Below are 21,440 nucleotides of genomic sequence, written 5' to 3'. Positions count from 1 at the left end.
TCGGAAGTTGCTTGCGGTGATAAATAGGGTTTTTCAGTCTCACGTACTGTTTTATGAGAACTCGGGGAAATATAAAATTACTGGTTTGCAAAAGTTAAACGAAAATTTAAATTGGCGATAAATCCTGAAAAGAGTCGATGAATTCATGGCATTTTGAGAACTTTAGGATCATCTTTGTCGGAGGACTTAATTGACTGTGTTCAATGTAATGACATGAAATTTTTGTGCTCTTAGTGGCTCCATGCAGGTGTTGCGTGATGAGATTCAGCTGCACATGCGTCTCAAGCACCAAAACATTGTGAAATTCCTGGGACACCACGTGGACCCAGAAGTGGGCAAATTCTACATCTTCATGGAATTCGTTAACGGGGGTAGTCTGTCCAACTTCCTCACTTCGCACTACAGAGGAGGACTTCCGGACGCAACTGCTGCTCAGTTTACGAACCAGATTCTCGATGGGCTCATTTATTTGGTAAGTTAATTTCGCGAGTCCAGTCAGTAGTTAGATACTGCGACTTCAAAAAACTGCCGTAATCGTGAAATTCTACAAATATCCTCTAACGAAGGACAAACTCGTTTGACCAATAGCTTAAAGTTCTACAGACGAGAACATGGAAACCACAAGGTATTTAAGGTCATATTAACTCAAGAGTTAAACAAATAATTTGGTAACACTCGAACAATAAATTCAGTTGCATATAAAACAAAATAACAAAAATATAATGAAGAAAGAAAAATAAGTAAAATAACAAAAATCTAATTTTTGCTGATACTTGCAGTACTTAATTCTCGGGCAGTCGAAAATTACTGGGCGGGTAGACAATTTTTGAACACATATGTGTTTTTCATTGCGGGGAGGGGTTAAAAATTATCAGAGGGGTACCGCAACTTTGGAATAATTCTGATTTATAGGTGAAATCTAGCCAAAGATTTTTGAAGACTAAAATTGGCATAAAATTTTTGATATTTACTCCAGACGAAACATTTTCTGCGTCCAAAAACCTTTTTTTGGAGTGCTCAAAACTGGGTTATTTTTCATAAACTTAAAATGGGCATAAATGTTATGGTATAAAATTCCGGTAGGTCCATTCAGTAAAATTTGGAGTGGTGAATATTCTAGGGGAGTAGGGTCTATTATTTCTGTGAAGAATACGGGCACTGTATTAGCCTGCAATTAATTTCAATATGAATATCATAAAGTTTTTTAATGAACCTAAACAAAATCAGGACAATGCATAAAATAAAATGAGAGACTGATGAAATAATTAAAAACAATAACAGTTTTAAAACAAATTTAATTCATATTTTATAACAATGGCTAAAAAACTTTTAAAAATTCACATTTAAACAATGATAGCCGGTAGTTGTGTAAGCAGCACAGAATTTTCCGACCATAATCTTCTAAAAATAACAAAAGCACTTTTTCATTTTTTATTCAGTGTGGTTTTTTGCGAGTCGTGTGATAAAAGGGTCTGACGAAAACCGAGAATTTGGGCATATTCGACAGTAATAGTAAGATAAGCAAATCGGGCTACGATTTAAGTCGAAAAAAAACCAAAAAAAAAAGATTTTTAGTTCAATTTTTTTTGCTGAAATTGTTTTGAAATTTTCTGTTCCAAAGATGGCGCTAAAATATTTTCAAAAAAAAATTATACTGGAGTTGAACTAAATTTCTTATGGCTTGTTTTTCTATAGAAAGCCTGCTCGCTTGGTTTACTTACTCGAAGCTTGACAAAATTTTCAAACCGGTTTTTCTCGACACTGGAACAACTTTTTAAAGTTTTTAAATATCTTTAATGCCGGTCGAATCAGGGCTGAAATGACTTTGATATGATATAACACTCCACCCATTACGATAATTTTACTCACCTCTTTCGCTCGAAATTGGACCAAAAATTTCAAGCTGGTTTGTCTCGCTAAAACCAACCTGAATACAAAGTTCCTCCTCATTTTCTAGGGTCGGAACAAAAAAAACCTTCTCACTTATACGTCATCCATTTTTTCGCAAGATCAACCAATCTTGCTATTTGTTCATTTGCGAGAGCAATAGACTTGCAGGCAGGATAGTTTTTACCCTAAGCAACGTTGCTTACAAATTCTGCTTAAATTCTCACTTCTGCTGACATGCTTAATTTCTTGAAAGTTTTAAGCAAAACTACCTCTTAGTTCATTGAGGTAGTAATTAATTTCAAATATTTTCATATTTTCGGATTTGTGGTTTTCGTCCTACTTTCTTCGGCTAGTTTTGCGTTTTTGTTTTCAAGTGCAATTCATATCTGCAAGCTGTTTCGGTTGCAATTTTGGGTTCTTCAATTGTTGATTCAAACAGTTTTTACACAAATTTAAAGTTTCTCTGTTTACACAAGCAAAGCTAGTGTGATATTACGAACTCACTTTTTTTCCAACCTAAGTCGCAAATATTAGTGCTCTTTTTCAAAATGCTCTTTTATTGTAGTATATGCATAAGATCAATAACCAGCGATTAAGTACAGCAAATTCTAAGGATAATAACACACACTATTGTATTACAAATAGCACTTTAGCTTCAAGGTGATATGTTTCTGTAGCGTAGAGGTAGGGAAGGAGAATAGCACCAAAATAAGAGGGTTCGAACCTCAGCAGGGTCGCATGTTTTGTCGAATGAATTTTTTTCGTATGCTAGTTAAAATGCGTCCGCTCTATAAATTGAGGCATGTTAGTTGGTAATTTTTTTTTTCAAATTGACTGGTACTGCTAATGCGTCATTATTGGCTTGCGTCACTTAGTATTTATGTAGACTCATAGTTGGTGTGCGTCACTTAAGAAATTTTGTAGACTCATTCAGTTTTTCCCAGTAGCGTTGTCGGTCATATTTTTGATTGTGTATGCGAAGTGCAACTTCGCCTCTGTGTTGTAGATTTACCAACTCCGATTTTTAGTTTTCTTTGGCTAAACGGGTTCGGCTTATGTTGTATCGGCTTAGTCAACTTGTATTGCGTAGTAGGTGGCCGAGTGGGGTAAGGCACGCGTCTCTCAACTCGAGGGTCGGTCGTTCGAATCCTACTTCGGTCACTGTTGTACGGGTCCCAGAGTCATCCGCCTCCTCAAGGTGGTATCGGCTGCGGCGAAATGGATAAGATCACCGTCCTCCGCGGTTGTTTCTGCATTGAGCAGGGGCTAATAAAAAGGGTGGCTAATAAAAAAGTGTCATAAGTGAATTTTGTAATAAAGTTTTGCCTCTTCCAGGAGGTATGGATCTTAGAAAGTTGTATTTCAAAAATTTTATGGCTTGCTTGAATTTTTCATGGCTATAGTTTCGTCTTCGGCTTAACGATTCGACCCAAGTTTTTTTTTTAACCAAGCCTTAGTTGCCACTAGGTCATTGATTCTCTATGCTTGTTAAAGCTGTTTATGAATCTCATCCCAGACAAAAGTATGGAATTTTGCTAGATTTAGTTTTTTCGACTTACAAGTAATTTTTACACTTCTTTCTTTTCTCTAGTCAATATATTTTAACAGGTTGAGTTGTCTTCTGCGCTTGTGCAAATTTGTGTTCTTTGATTGATATTTTTTTCTTTTTTGGAGTGAAGCACAACTTAAAACACATTTTATTCATTGTTACAATATATACAAAATATGTTGCAACAATGGTAAACACGTGTAAATTTGTGTCTAAAAGCGGTATCATTTTGCAGCCGTTCTTTTTTTAAATGCCATTTAAAAAACTATATTGCCTTTCCTGAGATCAGAATGTAGATTGTTACTAGCAATATTCATGTTTCAGCATGAGCATGAAGTGATTCACAGGGACATCAAGGGTGCGAACGTGCTCGTGGATCTCAACAATAAAGAGTGTCCCATCATGAAGATAGCTGACTTCGGAACATCCAAACAATTGTCCAAGATCAGCAACCTTCTCAATACCAACATGAAAGGTGTCTATTCTATTCGAGCAATTTTTCCATTGTTTTCAGTATGTGGCTCTCCATCTTCATTGATGAAAGAGTAAAACTAAACTTTCAAAAAGTTGACCCAAGCAGCTTGATGTTATTGCATGTATTTCAGGGACGCCCAACTTCTTGGCACCAGAGGTGATAGCATGTCCTCGTGGTTACACGTACACTGCAGATGTCTGGTCTTTGGGTTGCACGGTCATCGAAATGATCAGTGGAAAGATTCCGTTCCATGGGGTAAGTAAAGTCAGTTTTAAGAAAGTGGAGTTTGTCACGAAATTGAAGGGCGCTTAATTGTTTTTGGTGATAATGATAGGTAAACGATCATTTATATAAAGCATAAAATTAAGCTTATTAGTTTTCGGCGTCATGAAACGAGTTATTGTAAATATCGTAAAATTAAGAGTGATGTGTTTTGTTTCAGATTGACCCTTTGTTCATCATTTTCCAAGTGGGCAGAGGAACCGTGACTCCTCCAGTGCCCGAAAAAGCATCGAAAGAAGCTGCCGAATTCATTGAAAAGTAAGTCTGAGTCATTATGATTTTTAAAAAGTAAGTATCTTAATTTGAATCAGCGCTTAAATATATCGACTAATAATAACCCACGTTTGTGACATGCCATATGATAACGGTGTGCGTGTCGAACATGCTAATTACGAAGGCTCCCTTGAATTATTTTTTCAAAATTTTGACTGGCTTTAGAGTTAAATCAAGTGGATAAAAGAGATCAGCTGTGAAAACTTGTTTTGAGCGTAACAGAAAAGTAAGCGATGATGACGCTGATACATTGCAGGTGCTGTAAGACAAATCCCGAAGACAGGATCTCCCCGAAGGAACTGAAGATGGAGTCGTGGATTGCAAAGCACTGCAGGAGTCAGCCCCCCAGTGCAAGGGGAGGAGGGGGAGGAAGCGATAGGAGCAGTGAGTCCAGTGCTGTGGGCAGTAGAGACCACATTCCGAAGTCTGACAGTCGCCAGGGGCTAAATAAAGAAGTCTTTGATCGGAGCAAATCAGGTATGTTTTTCACACTGGCCAGCTTGCGAGCGTTAGTGCCTTAGAATAAACCTCCTTTTTTCCAACCTAACTCGTCAAATGAAATTTTCGTCGACGTAGACGAATTTTTGCTAATTCGAGGCTTATTTCTCTTTTTGCCTTTTGTGTGTTGTGGCTAGTGTTTGCGAAGCGCAGCTTCGCCTCTGTATTTAAATTCATTAGGTATAATTGATATGCGGTTTGTATCGCTTGCCAAGAATAAAATCCTCGTGTCTTGAAATCGTGTCCGATTTAGCCTGGTTCACTATTTTGTTGGAGTATTGGAAACATCCTTCCAAAATAGTTTCGACGTCATCATCTTTCTAGTTCCCAGTTCGTGGTAATTGTTTAGTAAACTGACGTAAACTAATCATCAGTCATTATTCGAACCCATGTACGATAATTTAGATTGAGTCAAATGGATTGCTAAATTATTTGGTGCTGTTGGTGAATTTTATGATTTGTGACAGACAGATGGTAAATATTCGAGCATGTATTCGATTCATTAGTTTCCTGGATTGCTAAATTATTTGGTGCTGTTGGTGAATTTTATGATTTGTGACAGACAGATGGTAAATATTCGAGCATGTATTCGATTCATTAGTTTCCTAAATCTTTCGGGTATAGAAAGCTAGTGGACAAACTATTGCCCAAAGTGAATAATATCAAATTTTTGCTGAGACGTTCGTTAATGTTTAGTGCCATACGCGGATCCGATGAAAGTGAACGTGGAAGACGACCTCGTAACTGATCTGGTTTCCAAAACGTCAGCCAAGTTCAGATCCGATCCAGCTGTGGAAGACATTAAAACAGTCTCGATCTCAGATAGGGACAAAAAACTAGCGAGGATATCGCTGAAAGAGTGCACCGGTATTCCTTCGCCTGTAGGCGTTGGTGGCAGTGGGGAGCAAAAGACCAAAAAGTCAAGACATAAATCGGGAGATAGTCAGACGGGACAGTCGTGCGAAGTATCGACCCCTACGAAGTCAGGGAAGAGAAAGTAAGTAAACTAAAGGAAAACGGCTAAAATACAAACTTTGGAGCACAAATCTACTTTTTAACCGTTTATGAACGAAGTGATTTATCTAAGTTTTGTGGTTTTTCTTATTTTTAAGAAGTAGTTGACTCTCATTAATTCATTTGCTGAATGGAAAGCACATCATGTTTTCTAATAGAAAAGTGCAAATGGCGCAAAAAACATGAATGAATAAATTACAATAACGGACAGAGTTTACAGCAGAATTAAAAAATTACCCATTGACCCAGTTTTTTCTAATAGGTAATTTAGAGTTCTTTTTTAGTAGTTCATTACACTAACGAACTTAAGTGAGCGTTAGTGCAATACTATGACCATTCTCTTTTTAACCTAAGACCATTCTTTTTAGTCACAGCAAATATTGGTGGAACTTTTGGTGGCATCTTTACGGCTTTTTGATATCATGACTTTGGAATTGTAATAAGTTAACACAGTTGATCCATTTTTATTTCATCAAATGATCCGAAAAAAGCTGTTTGTTCCAAAGAAAATAACAATAATAAAACGAGAGGGCAGGGCGTGAGACGCCAATTCTCGAGCTTTTAGGTTCGAAGCCAATACGTTGCAAAGTTTTACTAAATGGAGGCTGACTTCTTTTTTTTTAAAAAAAATTCACTTTATAAAGCTATTTTTTGTGTTCTAGCTAGTGTTTTTGAAGCGCAGCTTCGTCTATAAGTAAAAAAAGTGCCAACCATGAATTTTTTTGAAGTGCACAGAGTTTTCAATTTTATTGAAGAGTGGTGTATTTCTGACAATTTCTGCAAATTGAAGTTATTTCCAAGTGTCAAACCTATTTCAACGTTTCACGGGAAAGAAAGCTAATTATAAGCTTAACTCCGAAAACAAATGATATACAAGGGTAAGCGGTTGCTGTGCAAGTATCACATATTGGTCCGACCATATTCTTAAAAACTACAAATAAAAGTTCTTCAAATTAATAAGTTCTTGAAAATAGTTTCGTTTTTTATGCAGAGTGTGACGAGATAACTATAAATTACCCGAAAAGTTTAGCACACCCAAAAAGTTTAGGAATTTAGGGATAATCGACAACAGTTTGCAAAAAAAGAACAAAAGTTTTTTTGAATCTTTTCCTCAGGATAAAGCTTCTTTTCAAAACTAGTTTTTATTTAAAATAATCAAGTTTTTTTATAGCCTGAATCACCAATTTAAGTTACCATCGCCTTAATCATGGTTATCATCACCTTGGAAACTATTTTATGACGTAAGAATCAAGACTAAAATAACTTCGATTTGATTTATCAATCAACCCAGTCAGAATTATTTGTGGTACCTGATTTTGCGTGGAAAACAAAAAAAACTACAACACACTCGAACACAAAGCTTCGCCCCGTTTTTCAAAAGGTCAAAAAAAGGAAAAAGGAAAACATATGATTGACAATAATTTAATTTTTGAAGCGTAGAAGAATGATGTCTTTTTTTCAGAAAGTCTTAAACTGCTACAATAACTACATAAGTACATTCATCCATACTAATGCATTTATGAATGCACTTAGGTATATATGATTTTTTATGAGTGCGATTAAAGTTCAGCTGCTAAAGACAAGGTTTTTTACGCTCTCCAATTACGAAAGTGGATATGGCACGAAAAACGTAGACGAGTTCTTGTCTCGAATGTGGATTTCCGTTTTTATATTTCCCAAGGAATTAAAATTTACCCACTGCTCCAGTTTTCTTAAATTGGATTAGTTTTTTTCAAAAAAGTGTCAATCGTAATTTGCTCGTAAAGATCAAAGAGTTTCAACCTGGTATGTTTTTTGCAGTGGAATTCAATCAGTTTTTTTTTCGGTTTCCTTGTTCTTTTTAACTTTTTCCAACTTTCCGTTGGCTATGTTTTCAACTTTCGATTTTCGATGATTTTTTTCTGTTTTCATGTGTTCATGGATATTTGGAAATAAATCACAAATGTGTTAAACATGTTATTTATCCTTGCGAAAGTTGCTTTTCATGTTGTGTAAATTTATCTGCTTCGATTTGGTAACGTATGAGGTGTTTTCTTTTGTTATCATTTTTGGTTTACATTTTCAGCTGATATTATATCGTTTTAATAGCTTTTTATTGCTTCGTTTGGTTAGCGAAAAATAATTCTTATGCGCGAAAATTTTTTCTTATGCGTGTGTTTTGATTGGGGGCTATGAAAACTATTTTTTTTGGCTCGACGTATGTCTCCTCAAGTATGGTCGGCTTTGTTACCGCTTACTTCACAGTCAATTTTTTCGACATATATATTTATATTTTTAACATAATCTTTGATCAAAACAAAACGAGACAAAGATAAGAAAATTTTGATTGAACTAATTTTTAAAGTATTTTTTGACTTAGCGGCTTCCGTCTGAATTTTTTGTTGGCTAGTTTGCCTTGCTACGTTTGTGTTGTATCACAAGTAGTGCGAATATCCGCTCCGCCTCCGTTATATTGTTGAACATTACACTTGCGAGCGTTAATGTATTATTTCTTGCAAATACAAGTGTTCACTTATATGGAAATTTCGCTGTAGCATTGGATGGAAATTGCACTGCATCCGTTCTTTGCCTTATTTGTGGCTAGTGTTTGTCATTAATTAAGCGTCCGTGGTTAGTGTGTGATACTCATAGATTCTAGGAAGCAGTAGGTCGTATGTACGAAGGCGTAGCCGATTTTTTTTTTCAATTCGAGGCTTATTTATACTTTTTCTTATTGCACTTTATAGCGCTGCTTTTTTGTCGTGTTCTCGCTAGTATTTGCGAAGCGCAATCTCGCCTCAGTGATATAATTCCGATTAATCACTATTTTAATTTTAGAAGCATTGTGGATGGAATTCGACATGCCTTGACGTATTTCATCGAAACGAAGACCGAAAGGGTAATTTTTCAGCATGATCTGCTTAGTGATAGTAATGTTTTTGACAATGTGTTATCTCATTTTTCTTTAATAGATACTGGATTTATGGATCCTGGACACGCAAAGAACTCACTGTCAAAATAGACTGCAGATTACCACAGTAGGGGCTTATCTAACATTGTTTACTAAACCCATATCGATCGAAATAACTAAGTTTTTATTGTGTTTTCAGGAACTTCTAAATATGCTATTGATGACCTTTCGCGATTATTTGAGGGTAGACATGAAAACTGATGAAGTTTTGGACGGAGGACTTGGTTTGTAGGGCTGCATTTAATTCAAAAAAAGTATCTGAGTTTTGTTTAATTTCATTGAGTATTTAATTTGACAGAAACTGTGCTGGAATGGATTGGAACTGATGAAAACTCTTTGCTACAAATAGGCGAAATATTCAGCAGTCTGCAGTGCTTCATCAGTACGGTAAGTGTATATTTAATTAGTGAGTGATTACGCAATCGTTTTTTTGTACATATAAGAAACATGTGTTATTCTACACAGATTTTGAAATTGTGCACTAATTTGTGAGTCAAGTTCGAAAATGCAAAACAGAATTCGTAATATAGCGCAAGCGTCTGCTGTAAGTTTGTTAAACAGAGTCGAGGCTGCAATTCACCTATCTAAGCCAAACCGTGAAACACTTAAAAATCTAAAAATACGAAAATTAGAAAAGAAATTGCGAAATTTATGGATTCGAACCTGAGACCTACTGCTTCATAAGCTCTACTTTACTACCATCACAATATCTTTTCACAATTTCTCAGTTGCTTGACTATTCAATACCAGGCAGCAATTAACAAGCATGAATTAAGTGGATACAGAAAAGCAACAATAACTTTGAATAACTTTCGTTTAAAAAGGTAGCGTATTTCAAACTCTTATATTAGTCGCGATGTTTTTTTTTTGACTTTCAGGAAAAGTCAGAAATATCTTGAGGCTCAAATTTACTTTTTTTTCAAGTTCAGATTATTTCCTCTATTAAAAGGAAGGCAAACTCCTTTATCGAACAGCATAAATGTTAAGGTCACGAAAAACATGATCGACTTCTTGTTTCGAAAATCGAATTCAATTATCAAGTTACCCAGCGAAACAAAATTTTTACTGATTGATCCAGTTTTTTCACGGACTCTTTTCTAACTATCTGTTGGCCTTTTTTTTGATATCCTTGGGTGTCATGACATTTTTCTATACTCTCGAGTGCCATGACATTTGTGCTTACCTATTGATTTTCATCTGAGCAAGCGTTGCTATCCAGAAAACTTCATTTCTTTTAAAATTTCAAATCATGTATTTACCTTTGCGATAGCAAGGGTATTGCAATCGGGTACTAGACTTTTTTTCCGTAAACAATTTTTTCCTCAGGCTAATTGAACTCCTGATGGTACCTTCCTTGGTTCATAATGAATTCAAGTTTTGTAGTGTTTCCTGCACACTTAGCCTGTTGGTAACGCATACGCCTAGGACGGCAAAAGTCCTGGGTTCGAATCTGACCAGGGCCCGTTTTTTTTTCAAACTGAAAATGTTCCGGTTCAAAAAAATACGGCTTATTATCTGTCTGCTTATGTTTTGTCGGCTTATTTGCCCTATCTAACAATCGTTTATTTTAGCTCTAAACAATGTTCACTGCAGTCATTTTCAGCATTTAAAAAGTCCTAAAAGTCCGGTCGAATCGAAACTTGCTTTTCACATTGGTTGTAATTTACCAGCTTGATTTGTGAAAAACTGTTCTTTTGTCTTTTTTATCGGCATAATAAATGTCGGCCTGATTGATATCGATTAAGTGACCTCTTATTGCGTCGTTGCGTCCAAAAAAAAATTTTCTGCGTGTGTGTGTGCTTCGTCTCTGTGTGTATAATTGTGTTCACTGACTCTTTTCCAACTTTTGTTCCAATTGTCTGCTCAGCTTCGCTTCTGTGTGTATAATTGCGTTCACTGACTCTTTTCGAACTGGCATGGGGATTACAGCAACTTGGATTAAAGCTAACCCATGAGCTGTTGCAATTTTTATTGACAAAAACAGTTTTTTTTTTTGAATTTTTCGTTTGATTTTCATAGTCATTCATATTTGTATCGCAAGTGGCGCGAGGCTCAGCTTCGCCTCTGTGTGGATAATTTTTTGTTGTCTCAAGCATGTGGATGATAGCAACTTGCAATAAAGCTAACCCATTGAGCTACGGGAAAAATCTCTATTTGCAAGAAAAACAGCTCTCGACTGGAATCGAACTCCCGGGCTTTTGTCTCAAGCATGGCATTTCCAGCAACTTGAAATAAAGCTAACTTATTCAGCTACGAGGCTTTTGTTGCAGTTTTCATTAACAAAAACGATTTTTTGAATTTTTTTGTTTGATTTTCATTGTCATTCATATTTGCATCGCAAGTGGTGCGAAGCTCAACGTCGCCTCTGTTTGCATAATTTTGTTCACTGACTCTTTTTTAACTGTCTGTTGGCTATTTTTTTGGCTCCTTTGAGTGCCATGACAATTTTCCCTTGAGTGCTATGACAATTTTCCATCAAGTTGAGATTTTTCAAAAAACAAGTCAGTTTTTTGTTATATAATTTCGTTCACTGACTCTTTTTCAACTGTCTGTTGGCTATTTTTTTGGCTCCTTTGAGTGCCATGACAATTTTCTCTAAAAAATTGTCATGGCCAACATTTTTAGATTCTGAAAAATTGTCATGGCCAACATTTTTTCGGCTCCTTTGAGTGCCATGACAATTTTCTAAAAAAATTGTCATGGCCAACATTTTTAGATTCTGAAAAAATCTAAAAAGATCAGAAATTAATTTCATCTTCTTTTTGTCTCCAGAAGGGGCGATTAAAATAGGTGGTTAATGCAGAAAAGAGCGGTGATTATGGCTAAAATAGCTTTCAAATATAGCGTTAAAACTTTGGCTTCAGTGTCTCATTTAGTCGATCTTCAGTCTCTCATTTAGTCTCAGGGTTGGAACCTGGGCAGGATCGGATGTTTTTAATGAACTTTTTCGTATATTAGTTAAAATGCGTCCGCTCCATAAATTGAGGCCTGTTATTTGGTAAATTTCTTGTTTTTCAAATTTACTGATACTGCTAATGCGTCATAATTGGCTTGCGTCATTTAGCAATTATGAGGGGAGCTTTGACAAACGAACTTTTTGCAATGGTTTGTTGCCACTCTTCGAGAGTGGTCGGACTAATAAATTTTGCCAAATTACAAAGACAGTAATGAAATATTTCCTCAGGTGAATTGTCGTACCTGATAATTTTGTGGCGTAAAAGTTAATTTCAGATATTTTAAAAATTCTTTGTCTCGTAATAAAAGTTGATATGCTATTTAATTCTGTTCAGATTGTGAAGCTGTTGAAAGAGTGTGGCGATAGCCCCAATCAAATACTGCAGACAGCCTCGGTGCTGGAACCGATGGTGGAGCATGCACACTTCCTGCTGGCCAGAAAGAGACCGGAAGCAGTGGAAGGTACGACTACAGGAGAAACTACTGAAGACAGCTCGGACGAGGAGGAAGGGTTGAACCAGAGAAAGGGAACTAGGGAAGACCTTGGTGAGATTTGTTGGCACTTTTTGATTTTTCCTTGGCTTCTGGTTCCAAATATTTTTAGGGCACTGCATTTAAAAAGAACAGGAACACGATTTTCAATGCATCAAGCATTGCCATCTAAATGACTATGCTATATTTGCCATAATGTTTACCCTTGCGATAAGTAAGGGTGTTGCAGCCGGGTGCTAGACTTTTTACGTAAATAACTTCGTTGACAAGATTTAGCACCTAAAAATGTTACGTGTTTAATTTTGCTTCATTGCCCTTGCGATAAGCAAGAGTGGTGCAATCGGGCGCTGAACTTTTTCCCGTGAATAACCTAGTTCACAGAATGGTTAAAATTAGAGGTGGTAACTTTGGGTTCAATTCATAATAAATGTACATTTCTTTCAAAAAAAAATTGTCGGCTTATTATTTGACTGCTTATGGTTGTCGGCTTAGTTGCCACATAGTAGAATTGTTAATACTAGCGAGCTTGCGAGCGTAGTGTATTGGTACGAACCTTCTTGTTTTTCAAACTGATTGCATTTTATAGAGCTTATTTTTGCCGTGTTCTTGCTAGTGTTTGCGAAGCACAGCTTCGCCTCTGTTTTTTGCTATAAGCAATTACTATTTTAGCTGCTCTTAGTGTTTTGATAAATGTGGCCTAATTTTGGGTTGTTTCAAGTGAAACTTAGTTAGTTTTTATGCTCACCTCTGGATCGCACAAATTGCTTAATAGAGTTTATGGTTAAATTTTTCATTACATTTTTTTGGCCTTTTTTCGGCTTGATTGGTATCGGCCTATATTATATTGGCTTAATGGTTTCATATTGCGTTATTTGACGAGCGAAAAAAAAAATGTATACGTGTGTTGTTAACCCCGAGGGGGCTCGTCCGGCATGCCTAAACCGAGTTTGAGAAATTTCTCATCTTCAATCAAGGTAGTGGTATTCTTCGAGCAGTTGAAAAGGTGTAAAGTGGTGTCTTGGGAAGTACAGTAGGGGCAGTTTTGATGGACGTTTGGGTTGGTTTTATTTAGGTAGGAGTTCAAGAAGGGGCTGTAATCGAACCTTAATTGGGAAAGGGGTTCTTCTGGTGGCGCAAGGGAGGGATTCTTTACTGGGAGAGACATCAGGGTGTTTGCTCGACACTATTATTGTGGTTGTTTTCAATCCGATTTGTAGTTTTTAAGGCGAAAGGGCTTAGTTAAAGTGGTAAAAGAAGAGTTTGAATGTGTCTTGGAGGACATGTTCTATTGTGGGAGTATATATATATACTGGGGTGATAGTGATAAAAAAAAAAAAAAAAGGTTTGAGGGGATATATCTTTTGAGGGTAAGTTGAGCGGAAAGTAGTTTATGATAGGCAACATTCTAAATTTTACACTCTGAAACGGTAAGAGTTCTGGGGCACTCCCTTCTATACAACCAATTATAGTGCAGAGAGCGGCGTTTTGAACTACTTGAAGTGTGTTCAAAGACGAGAAACTGGCGGCATGGGACCATGCTGGGTATGCTTAATCTAAATTTGGTCTGACCAAATCCTTCTAGGTAACCAGTAATGTCTCTTCTGACTGACCCCAATTTTTTCCAGATGGGCCTTCAGCTTCGCAATCCTGTGCAAGGCTTTTGCTGTCATTCGCTAACAGTGCTCTGAGAGTTCAAGGGATGGCTCAGTGAAGGCACCGAGTATTTTGAGGTGCTTTTCCAATGATAGGGGTGTATTGTCTATTTTGACTGGGCGGTTGGTGCTGAATTTTTTGTTGAACGAGCAAAAAGCTGGCGAAGCTTTTTGATCAGGAAAAATGAAGAGATCTAGAAGTCTAGACGCAAGTAACTGGTGTAACTTAGCTAAGTAGTTTGATAGGGTAGATGAGGTCTTTTGAAAGTTGTTTGACTACAAAGGGGGTGGAAATCATGAACGTAAAACTCGAATAATGTTGGTAATAGGTCTGATCCTTCAGGGACACCTGTACGTTCAATCCTGGATGTAGACAGAGCATCCCTGAAAAGTGTTTCGCTTGGCGACCACTCAGATGATTTGAGTACCATCTGGTTAAGCTACCTGGTACGCTGGTGCCACGAAGGAGATCCAGGAGTTCGATGGCAGACCATGTCGAAGCTTTGAATAAGTCTAGAGTGGCCAAAACTGTTCTAGAGGGTGGCCTTGGTTGTCTGATTTCATCACTGATAAAAAAAATTCGCGGACTGATAATGCCGTAAGGGTTGAGTGCATTTAGCGAAAGTCATGTTGAATGTGGGCTTTTGGGAGGTGTTTAGTTAGAGTTGGGTTGATTATCGATTTTAAATTTTAGCGGCTGGACTTAAAATTGAGACCGAGCTCTAGGATTTTGAATTTTTAAGTTCTTGTTAGGTTTCGGGAGGGGCACTACTTATGACTTCATGAGACAGAGCGATTGAAAATTTTTCCAAGAAAGGTTAATAGCTAGCGGGCCAAGATGTTTGAGATGAACCGTGCCGATACCGTCTGGTCCGAAGGCTTTCGACGGTTTCATCAGTTTAATACAGTTATCCACTTCGAGTGGTATAAAGCTTAAAGAGTCAGCTAAGCTAAGTTTTCTCTTTGTTACATAACAGCAACAGAGCTCAAAGAGCATACTTAGCTTGATGTTCTGTGCATTATAATCATTTGCAATATCTTTCGCCTGTATGCGTGCGTGTTTTGAGGTTGAGGGCGGCTTGATAAATTTTAAGTCTTAATTTTTTTAAATATGTTTTCAGCTTTTCCATTTTGATTTTTTGTCGGGTTAATAGGTTTCGGTCTATTTTATATCGGCTTAATGGCCTCATATTTTTGACGAACAATTTAAGTTTTTTTGTATTTTGAGGGCGAGGGGGAGTTGTTAACTTTTAATAAGTCTGAAGTCTTATTGATTTTTTTGGCTCGAAAGGTTTCTAAGGTTATTTTGGTAGTTTGATTCAGATGCCAATTTCAGATTATATTTCTTTAGCTGGTGTTTGTTTTAAAACTAGCCTGATTCATTTTGACAGGTATAGTTTCTTTTGACATCTTGAAATTTTTTTCTCGATTTTTTCCGACATAGCGGCTTTCTTGTTTTGTATCGCAAGTGGTGCGAAGATCCGCTTACCCTCTGTGTAAAAAAGAAATCAGTCAAAAATACAGCGCATCTGGCGTAAACGTAACACACCTCCTTGAGACGACAAAGGCTTGTGGTTCGAATCCGGCCGGGATCTGTCTGCTTTTTCGGACTATTGCCCGTCTGCTTACACAACGCAGCGTCGTGTGATAGCACGATACCAATTTTCTCCAAACTAAGTCGCAAATATAAGTGGTGCTATAGGTGCTACCATTCTACAATTCTTAATTAAATGGCTGTGTTGACTGATTATTAGTAATGCTGAAATAACCCTTGTATCGAATGATTAATTTGTAACTATGATTTGACTTCAAATTAAAGCGAACGCTCGTTTTCAAACTTGAAGTCAAATAATGGCCAAAACCTGAAAATTATGTTTTTAATAGTCAGCGATTCTAATTAATTGGTAAACTGTTTTTATTTAGATGACATAACGGAAACTTCAGATGCTGGCTTTGACCCCGAAGATTTCGATACTCTCTCTCTGAACGCGCACAGAACGAGCATCCCAAGAACGAACAATTTCGAAGTGAACGACAGTAGCCATACCTTCCAACAGCGAAGTCAGACAGCACCCGGAGGTAACACTTTGAACAGACAGAGGAATGTACAGAATCCCTACTCCCTACCAACAAGAGCAGCAGATCCGAGGAATATAAACTCGGAGCCAAATTCGATTGGATCATCGGGTATCACTGGTTCACTCTCGGGATTCTCAGCACAGTTTTTATCAATGGCCCAAGAGACGACAAGGTTGTGACATTACTTCAATATCTATTATACAAGCACTCAAGTGTCATTGAACGAAATGGAGTTTCATTACACTTGCGAGACCCAGTGTCTTGTAATCAGGAACAAGACTTTTTTCCGTAAATAACCCTTCTTACTTGCTTTTCTCGTTGCTTTTTTACTGAATCTTAAAAACTTCCAGGCTCGTTCCAACTTGGCCTAAAGGTAACGCCGTCGCCTTTTCACCCTAAGGACTGGACCTTTTTTTTCTTCATTATAGTTGCAAGTGTAGTTAATTGTGGTTTCAGGGGGTTTCACAGAATTTTAAAAAAAATTTCATGGTTCAGTGTAATGATTTTGTTCCGCTGCTTATTTAATATTCAATTAGCATGTTTTGCTTAGCATGTTTGCTTAAATGAACTTTTATCGATTAACGGGGGTTCCGTTAGAACTAGTTTTTTTCAACGTTTTTTTCGACTTCAGTTTTTTCTGTTTGTGTTTTATTGCAAGCAATGCGAAGCTCCGCTTCTTCGCCTCTGTGTTATAGAATAAAAATGTTTACCATCATATTAATCGTAATTAAGTGTCAATGATGAAAGTGAAGACACTAATTATGTCATTTTTTTTTTCAAAAAATACTATAAAAAGTTGATGTTATACTGTTTAAATTTTGACTTCTTTTTCAACTCCATGAAATTTATTTGCCTAAAATAAAACAGATTACGCTCTCAACTAGTAAAGTGCAGATGGCACAAACAAAGTGATTGATTTTTAGCCTAGAAAGTAATCTTTTATTTTCATAGTTCCAAGTGTAAAGGGAATTTATATGTTGATCCAGTTTCTGTTTCTTTTTCCCTAAATGGGTGGGAAAGAACTATAGTGTAGGGTATTTTTGTTTTCCAATGGATATAGTGAAAGACTTAAATTAGTCTATATAATTTTGCAGTTTTTTCACCCTCAAATTTGATTTCTCGCGGTTTGATTTTGATTTATTTTTAAGTTTTGTTCTATTTTATTTCCTGGAAGAAAGGCAAACAACGCTCTCCTAAAACAAACATTCAAATAGCTAGAGAAAACGTGGCTTTTACTTTCAAAAATAGATTTTAGAATTTAGATTGTTAAAAGGGAGACAATTCCACGATCGAGCACCAAAATTGTACACGTCGCCAAAAACGCGAACGACTTCTAATTTCGATAGCGGGTCTTAACATTTTGCAGAATAAATTGATGACCTATTGATCCAGTTTTCTCTAATTGAGTTAGTTTTATCAGAAAGTATCTCTCATAAATTGTTCTGGAAATTTGATAAATTAAGGGTATATCTATTTTTTCATTGGTCTTTCGGCTGTTTTCAAAAACAAGTTAATTATTTTTCTTGCTTCAAATTTTCTTCCTTATTTTGCCTAACTCAAATAAAGTACGTCGGATCTTAAGTGTAGTATCATATTAAAGTCTTTTAATTATAATTTCTCTTATAATGTCCCTTAGTTTCACTCTCCCAGTTCAAAGATAAACAATAACAGAAAATTTTTAAAAGATAACCAAATGTTTGATTGCTTTTGTCTTATTCTCAGTTTTCGTTATGAAAATTTAAGAGCTAGGATTTTTCTATGATACTTGCACAAAAATATTCTTGAAGTTCACAGAACTATGAGGCAATATGTTTTTTCCGAAAATGCTTCTTGAGTTCAGTGAAGCTTTCCAAATGTCTATTGACTAGATTGTTATAACGCAATTTCAATTTTTCAACTTGAGTCAACATCTTTTGCTAGTTTCTAAACTTTTTTTTGCCAATTTTTCTTGCAAACTTTCAAAGAGCAGCTTCGCATTTGTGTTGAATGTGTTGTTTTAGATTAGAGAGGTATCTCTCCGAAACTCAGCAAACGTTGAATAACTTGTTGAGTATTCAAGTTCACCTGAATCAGGCTCGAATCTCCGACGTCATAAGGGACATTCAGTCCATGAGTGGCAGTAGGCAAGGTAACAGCACGCAAACGCAGCCTCAGAGAAACCAGAATCAGAATAGTTCGGATCAGGGCGATGGTTTATTCACGCGGACAAACTTGAATAATTTAATCAACCAAGCCACGGGCAGTTACTGGCATGATGGTTACAACTTTCCACAGCCCCAAACTGCAAGCGCAACTGGCGGAGGATGGAACTCACTGAATGCTGCCTATAATGATCAGACATCTTTCAGAAATCATTTGACCTTAGAGGACTTGGAAGTTGGTCAGAGACTGATCAGGTCAAATGCATGTGAACTGAACAGTCCAGCTGCTACAAGTGAGTCATTTGAACTAGTATATGTAGTTAATGTTAAATTGTTGACCATAACGTTCACCTTGACCAGTTTAATCGGTCGAAAGCTATAATATTTTAGATTAATTAGATTTTTTTGGACCCGGTTTTACGTGTGGAAATAAGTGAAAAACAGAAATTTGACATGAAAACGAGCAGTTTTAGGTTAATTAACTTCGTTCAGATTCGTTAACCGAAAAGATATTGACAACAATTTTGCATTTACTATCTTATATCTTCTTATATATTAAATGGAAGTCTTAATGCGCTATGGACTTAACGTTTTAACTTTTTCGCCGAGCACAACGTTTAAAAAGACTTAGATCAGAACTTCCAAGAATCATTCACAGCAACCATCGAGCTCAACGTTTAAGAGGCGTTTCAAGAACTTTCAATCATTCTAAGTTCTGGAATATTCTAGAATATTCTTTCTGAAAAAAGTTCAAAACTCTTTAGACAAAATGAACTCGATTCATCTTCAAGGCTAGACAGTACCTGACCACTTTTTGTCCGAAGTTTTGCGTTTACAGAGTCATTTGAGTCTGAAACTAGTTAACTAAAAAGAGAAACCCGAATGCTTACAAAAACCAACTTTTGGCAAACTGATTTGCGCTATGAAATGACATGAAAAATTTCATAGTTTAATAGCTTGAAAAGCTTGCTTAGAAAAATCGAACTTTTCGCGAACCAATTCACTCGATTAAAAAATTTCAAATTTTCATAGCTCCAATAAGAAAAACATGAAATTTTTGCAAACCGTTTCGGTCTAATTAACAACTTAAACTAATTCAAAAATCATCGCTTGATCCTTTCAATAAAAACTAAATTTGTTTGCCAACCGATTCGCTTCATGAAATTACTTGAAATATTGAAGTTTAATTGCTTGAACAGATTGTAGACGTGGTTACTATTTAGAGAAAAGTTTGGTGAAGGCTTAATTTGGTTTGGTAGATTCGTTAATTGCAAGTGGGGTAAACGGTCTTTTTACTCGAGTGCGAATAAATAATCACCAGTCCAAAAAAACATTTTAATCAAGCTCATAATATTGACAACAGCTCGAATGTTGGTCTTTTCCATGGATAAATGAGCTCTGTTTTGTTGCCAGGTACCATCAGTTCTGAAACAACTCTGAACAGTGACCAGCCATCTACGAACTAACTTCTCTTCATTGTGTGCCAATGAACAATTCTCGAAAAACTTAGTTTATAATAATCTCACGTCTGTTTGTCAAACTTGATTTTTAACTCAATTAAATTGCAAAAGTAGTTTGCATCAATAATGATTTTTTTGGATGCATGTTGGTGCTAGTTAGAACTTTCCAAATTTACTTAATGCTGAAGAACTAAATTAAATGCTTCACTTTTTCATGTCACAAAATTTTAGGTTTTACATTCATCTTTTTTCATCTGTTAATCTCAGGGTAACTAAAGTATCCCAAAAGCATCGCTTCTTATGTTGAGAGGAAGTTTAATTTGAAAAAGAGGTTTAAAGAAAGTTAATTTGAACTCATTCTGTTGCAGCGCATGTCATTTGGCTGCGAATAACCGAGAACAAAAAAAAACACCAGCCAATTGTGAGGATTGAACTTTATTCTTCACATAGCACCCAATTTTTACAAAGAAAATAAACATTGTTTCTGAAAAGTGCAACGAGCTTGCTCCAAGTGTCTTTACTTCTTCCATTCTAGAGCTAGAAGGAAATATGACGTAGGATTGCGTGATTCTCTCTCCGTTCCTCAAAGAAAGTTCGTAGTGTTAAATGAAGTTCTGTAAAATTTATTTTTTTTGGCGATTTTTAATTGCGTAGCCAACTTTTCGTTTTTATTTGTTATACAGCAGCGATCGATGATTAAAACATAAGTTAAGAGATGCAACTTTTTAGAAGTTTTTTAGAATCACGACATAATATTGTTAGTTTTTAAAAGCTTATTTTCAAAAACAATTGAAATTTGAGAGATGGCCGTGTTTTGCTATTTGGGAAGTGCATTTTATGCTCAACGATCCATCGAAATACCACGAAGAAAGTTCTCGTCAAATTGCATGCATGAAGCTATGAAGAGCAATGTATGGAGAAAAGTTTTAATTCAGGAATGACTAATGGTTAATGCGTTTTCTGGAAAATTGTTCGAGACTGATTAGCAGTTGTTCAGAAAATTTGCTGAAAGAGAAGTTCAGGAACGAAGTATTTTTTTGTATTTGATAAAAATGAACGTTATGAACGTAGTAAAGTTAATTGAATCGAACAAAGGAACTGCAGTGAACTTGAAACAAAAATCAAAATCAAACCGCAAAAATTAATTTAAGAGTACACAAATAATATAATTTTTCCTAAAAAAAACTCAAAACCTATTTGTTTGTATGTATGCTTTTTTGAAGATAGTATCTTAAATTTTAAGTTTTCGCGGTTTGATGATTGCAAAGTTCAGTTTACTTCCTTTGTTTACACTTGCGATTAGCTTTGTGTGTTATTACGACCCTTTTTTTTCCTAACTTGAGTCGCAAATAAAAGTTTTCATCAAAAGGGGTCATCTCAGAGGTAGCAGAATTTTTTAAATTAATTTCAGGCTTATTTCTAATTTGTGTAATTGCACTCTATGGAGCTGCTTTTTGTGTTTGCGAAGCGAAGCTTCCCCTATGTGTGAAAGGAAAGCAAACTCGACTATCAAACAGGAAATTTGTAAAGGTCACAAAAAACGTAATTGATTTCTAGTTTTGAAAATGGAATTTATTTTTCCTATTTCCCTAGGGAATGAAAAATTTTCTTATTGATCCAGTTTTCTCAAATTAGGTTTTTTAAAATCAAAAAGTGTCAATTTTAAAATGTTTTTGTTCATCATAAAATTTTTTGAGGGCGTCAATTTTTTCACTGAATTTCGAAAGCTG

The 21,440-nt window shown here is 36.0% G+C and overlaps 1 protein-coding gene across 1 annotated transcript in view; it reads left to right on the top strand.

Moving 5' to 3' along the window:
- The window catches only part of LOC134841293 (mitogen-activated protein kinase kinase kinase 15-like), a 70,247-nt gene extending 50,321 nt beyond the window's left edge, over positions 1-19,926 (top strand). Inside the window, exons 15-28 of the mRNA XM_063857187.1 lie at positions 235-472; positions 3,764-3,914; positions 4,045-4,169; positions 4,357-4,454; positions 4,726-4,946; positions 5,664-5,964; positions 8,799-8,859; positions 8,933-8,998; positions 9,071-9,155; positions 9,230-9,318; positions 12,222-12,432; positions 15,954-16,281; positions 18,110-18,543; positions 19,664-19,926. Of these exons, the coding sequence (XP_063713257.1) occupies positions 235-472; positions 3,764-3,914; positions 4,045-4,169; positions 4,357-4,454; positions 4,726-4,946; positions 5,664-5,964; positions 8,799-8,859; positions 8,933-8,998; positions 9,071-9,155; positions 9,230-9,318; positions 12,222-12,432; positions 15,954-16,281; positions 18,110-18,543; positions 19,664-19,716 (2,461 nt within the window). The 3' untranslated portion in view covers positions 19,717-19,926. The remainder of the gene's footprint in view (positions 1-234; positions 473-3,763; positions 3,915-4,044; positions 4,170-4,356; positions 4,455-4,725; positions 4,947-5,663; positions 5,965-8,798; positions 8,860-8,932; positions 8,999-9,070; positions 9,156-9,229; positions 9,319-12,221; positions 12,433-15,953; positions 16,282-18,109; positions 18,544-19,663) is intronic.
- Positions 19,927-21,440: the final 1,514 nt, after the last annotated feature.

This window comes from Symsagittifera roscoffensis, chromosome 3 (assembly GCF_963678635.1).
Source record: "Symsagittifera roscoffensis chromosome 3, txSymRosc1.1, whole genome shotgun sequence".
NCBI classification, from domain to species: Eukaryota; Metazoa; Xenacoelomorpha; order Acoela; family Convolutidae; genus Symsagittifera; species Symsagittifera roscoffensis.
Note: the sequence above shows the minus strand (reverse complement) of the source record. Positions and strands in the feature narration are given on the sequence as shown.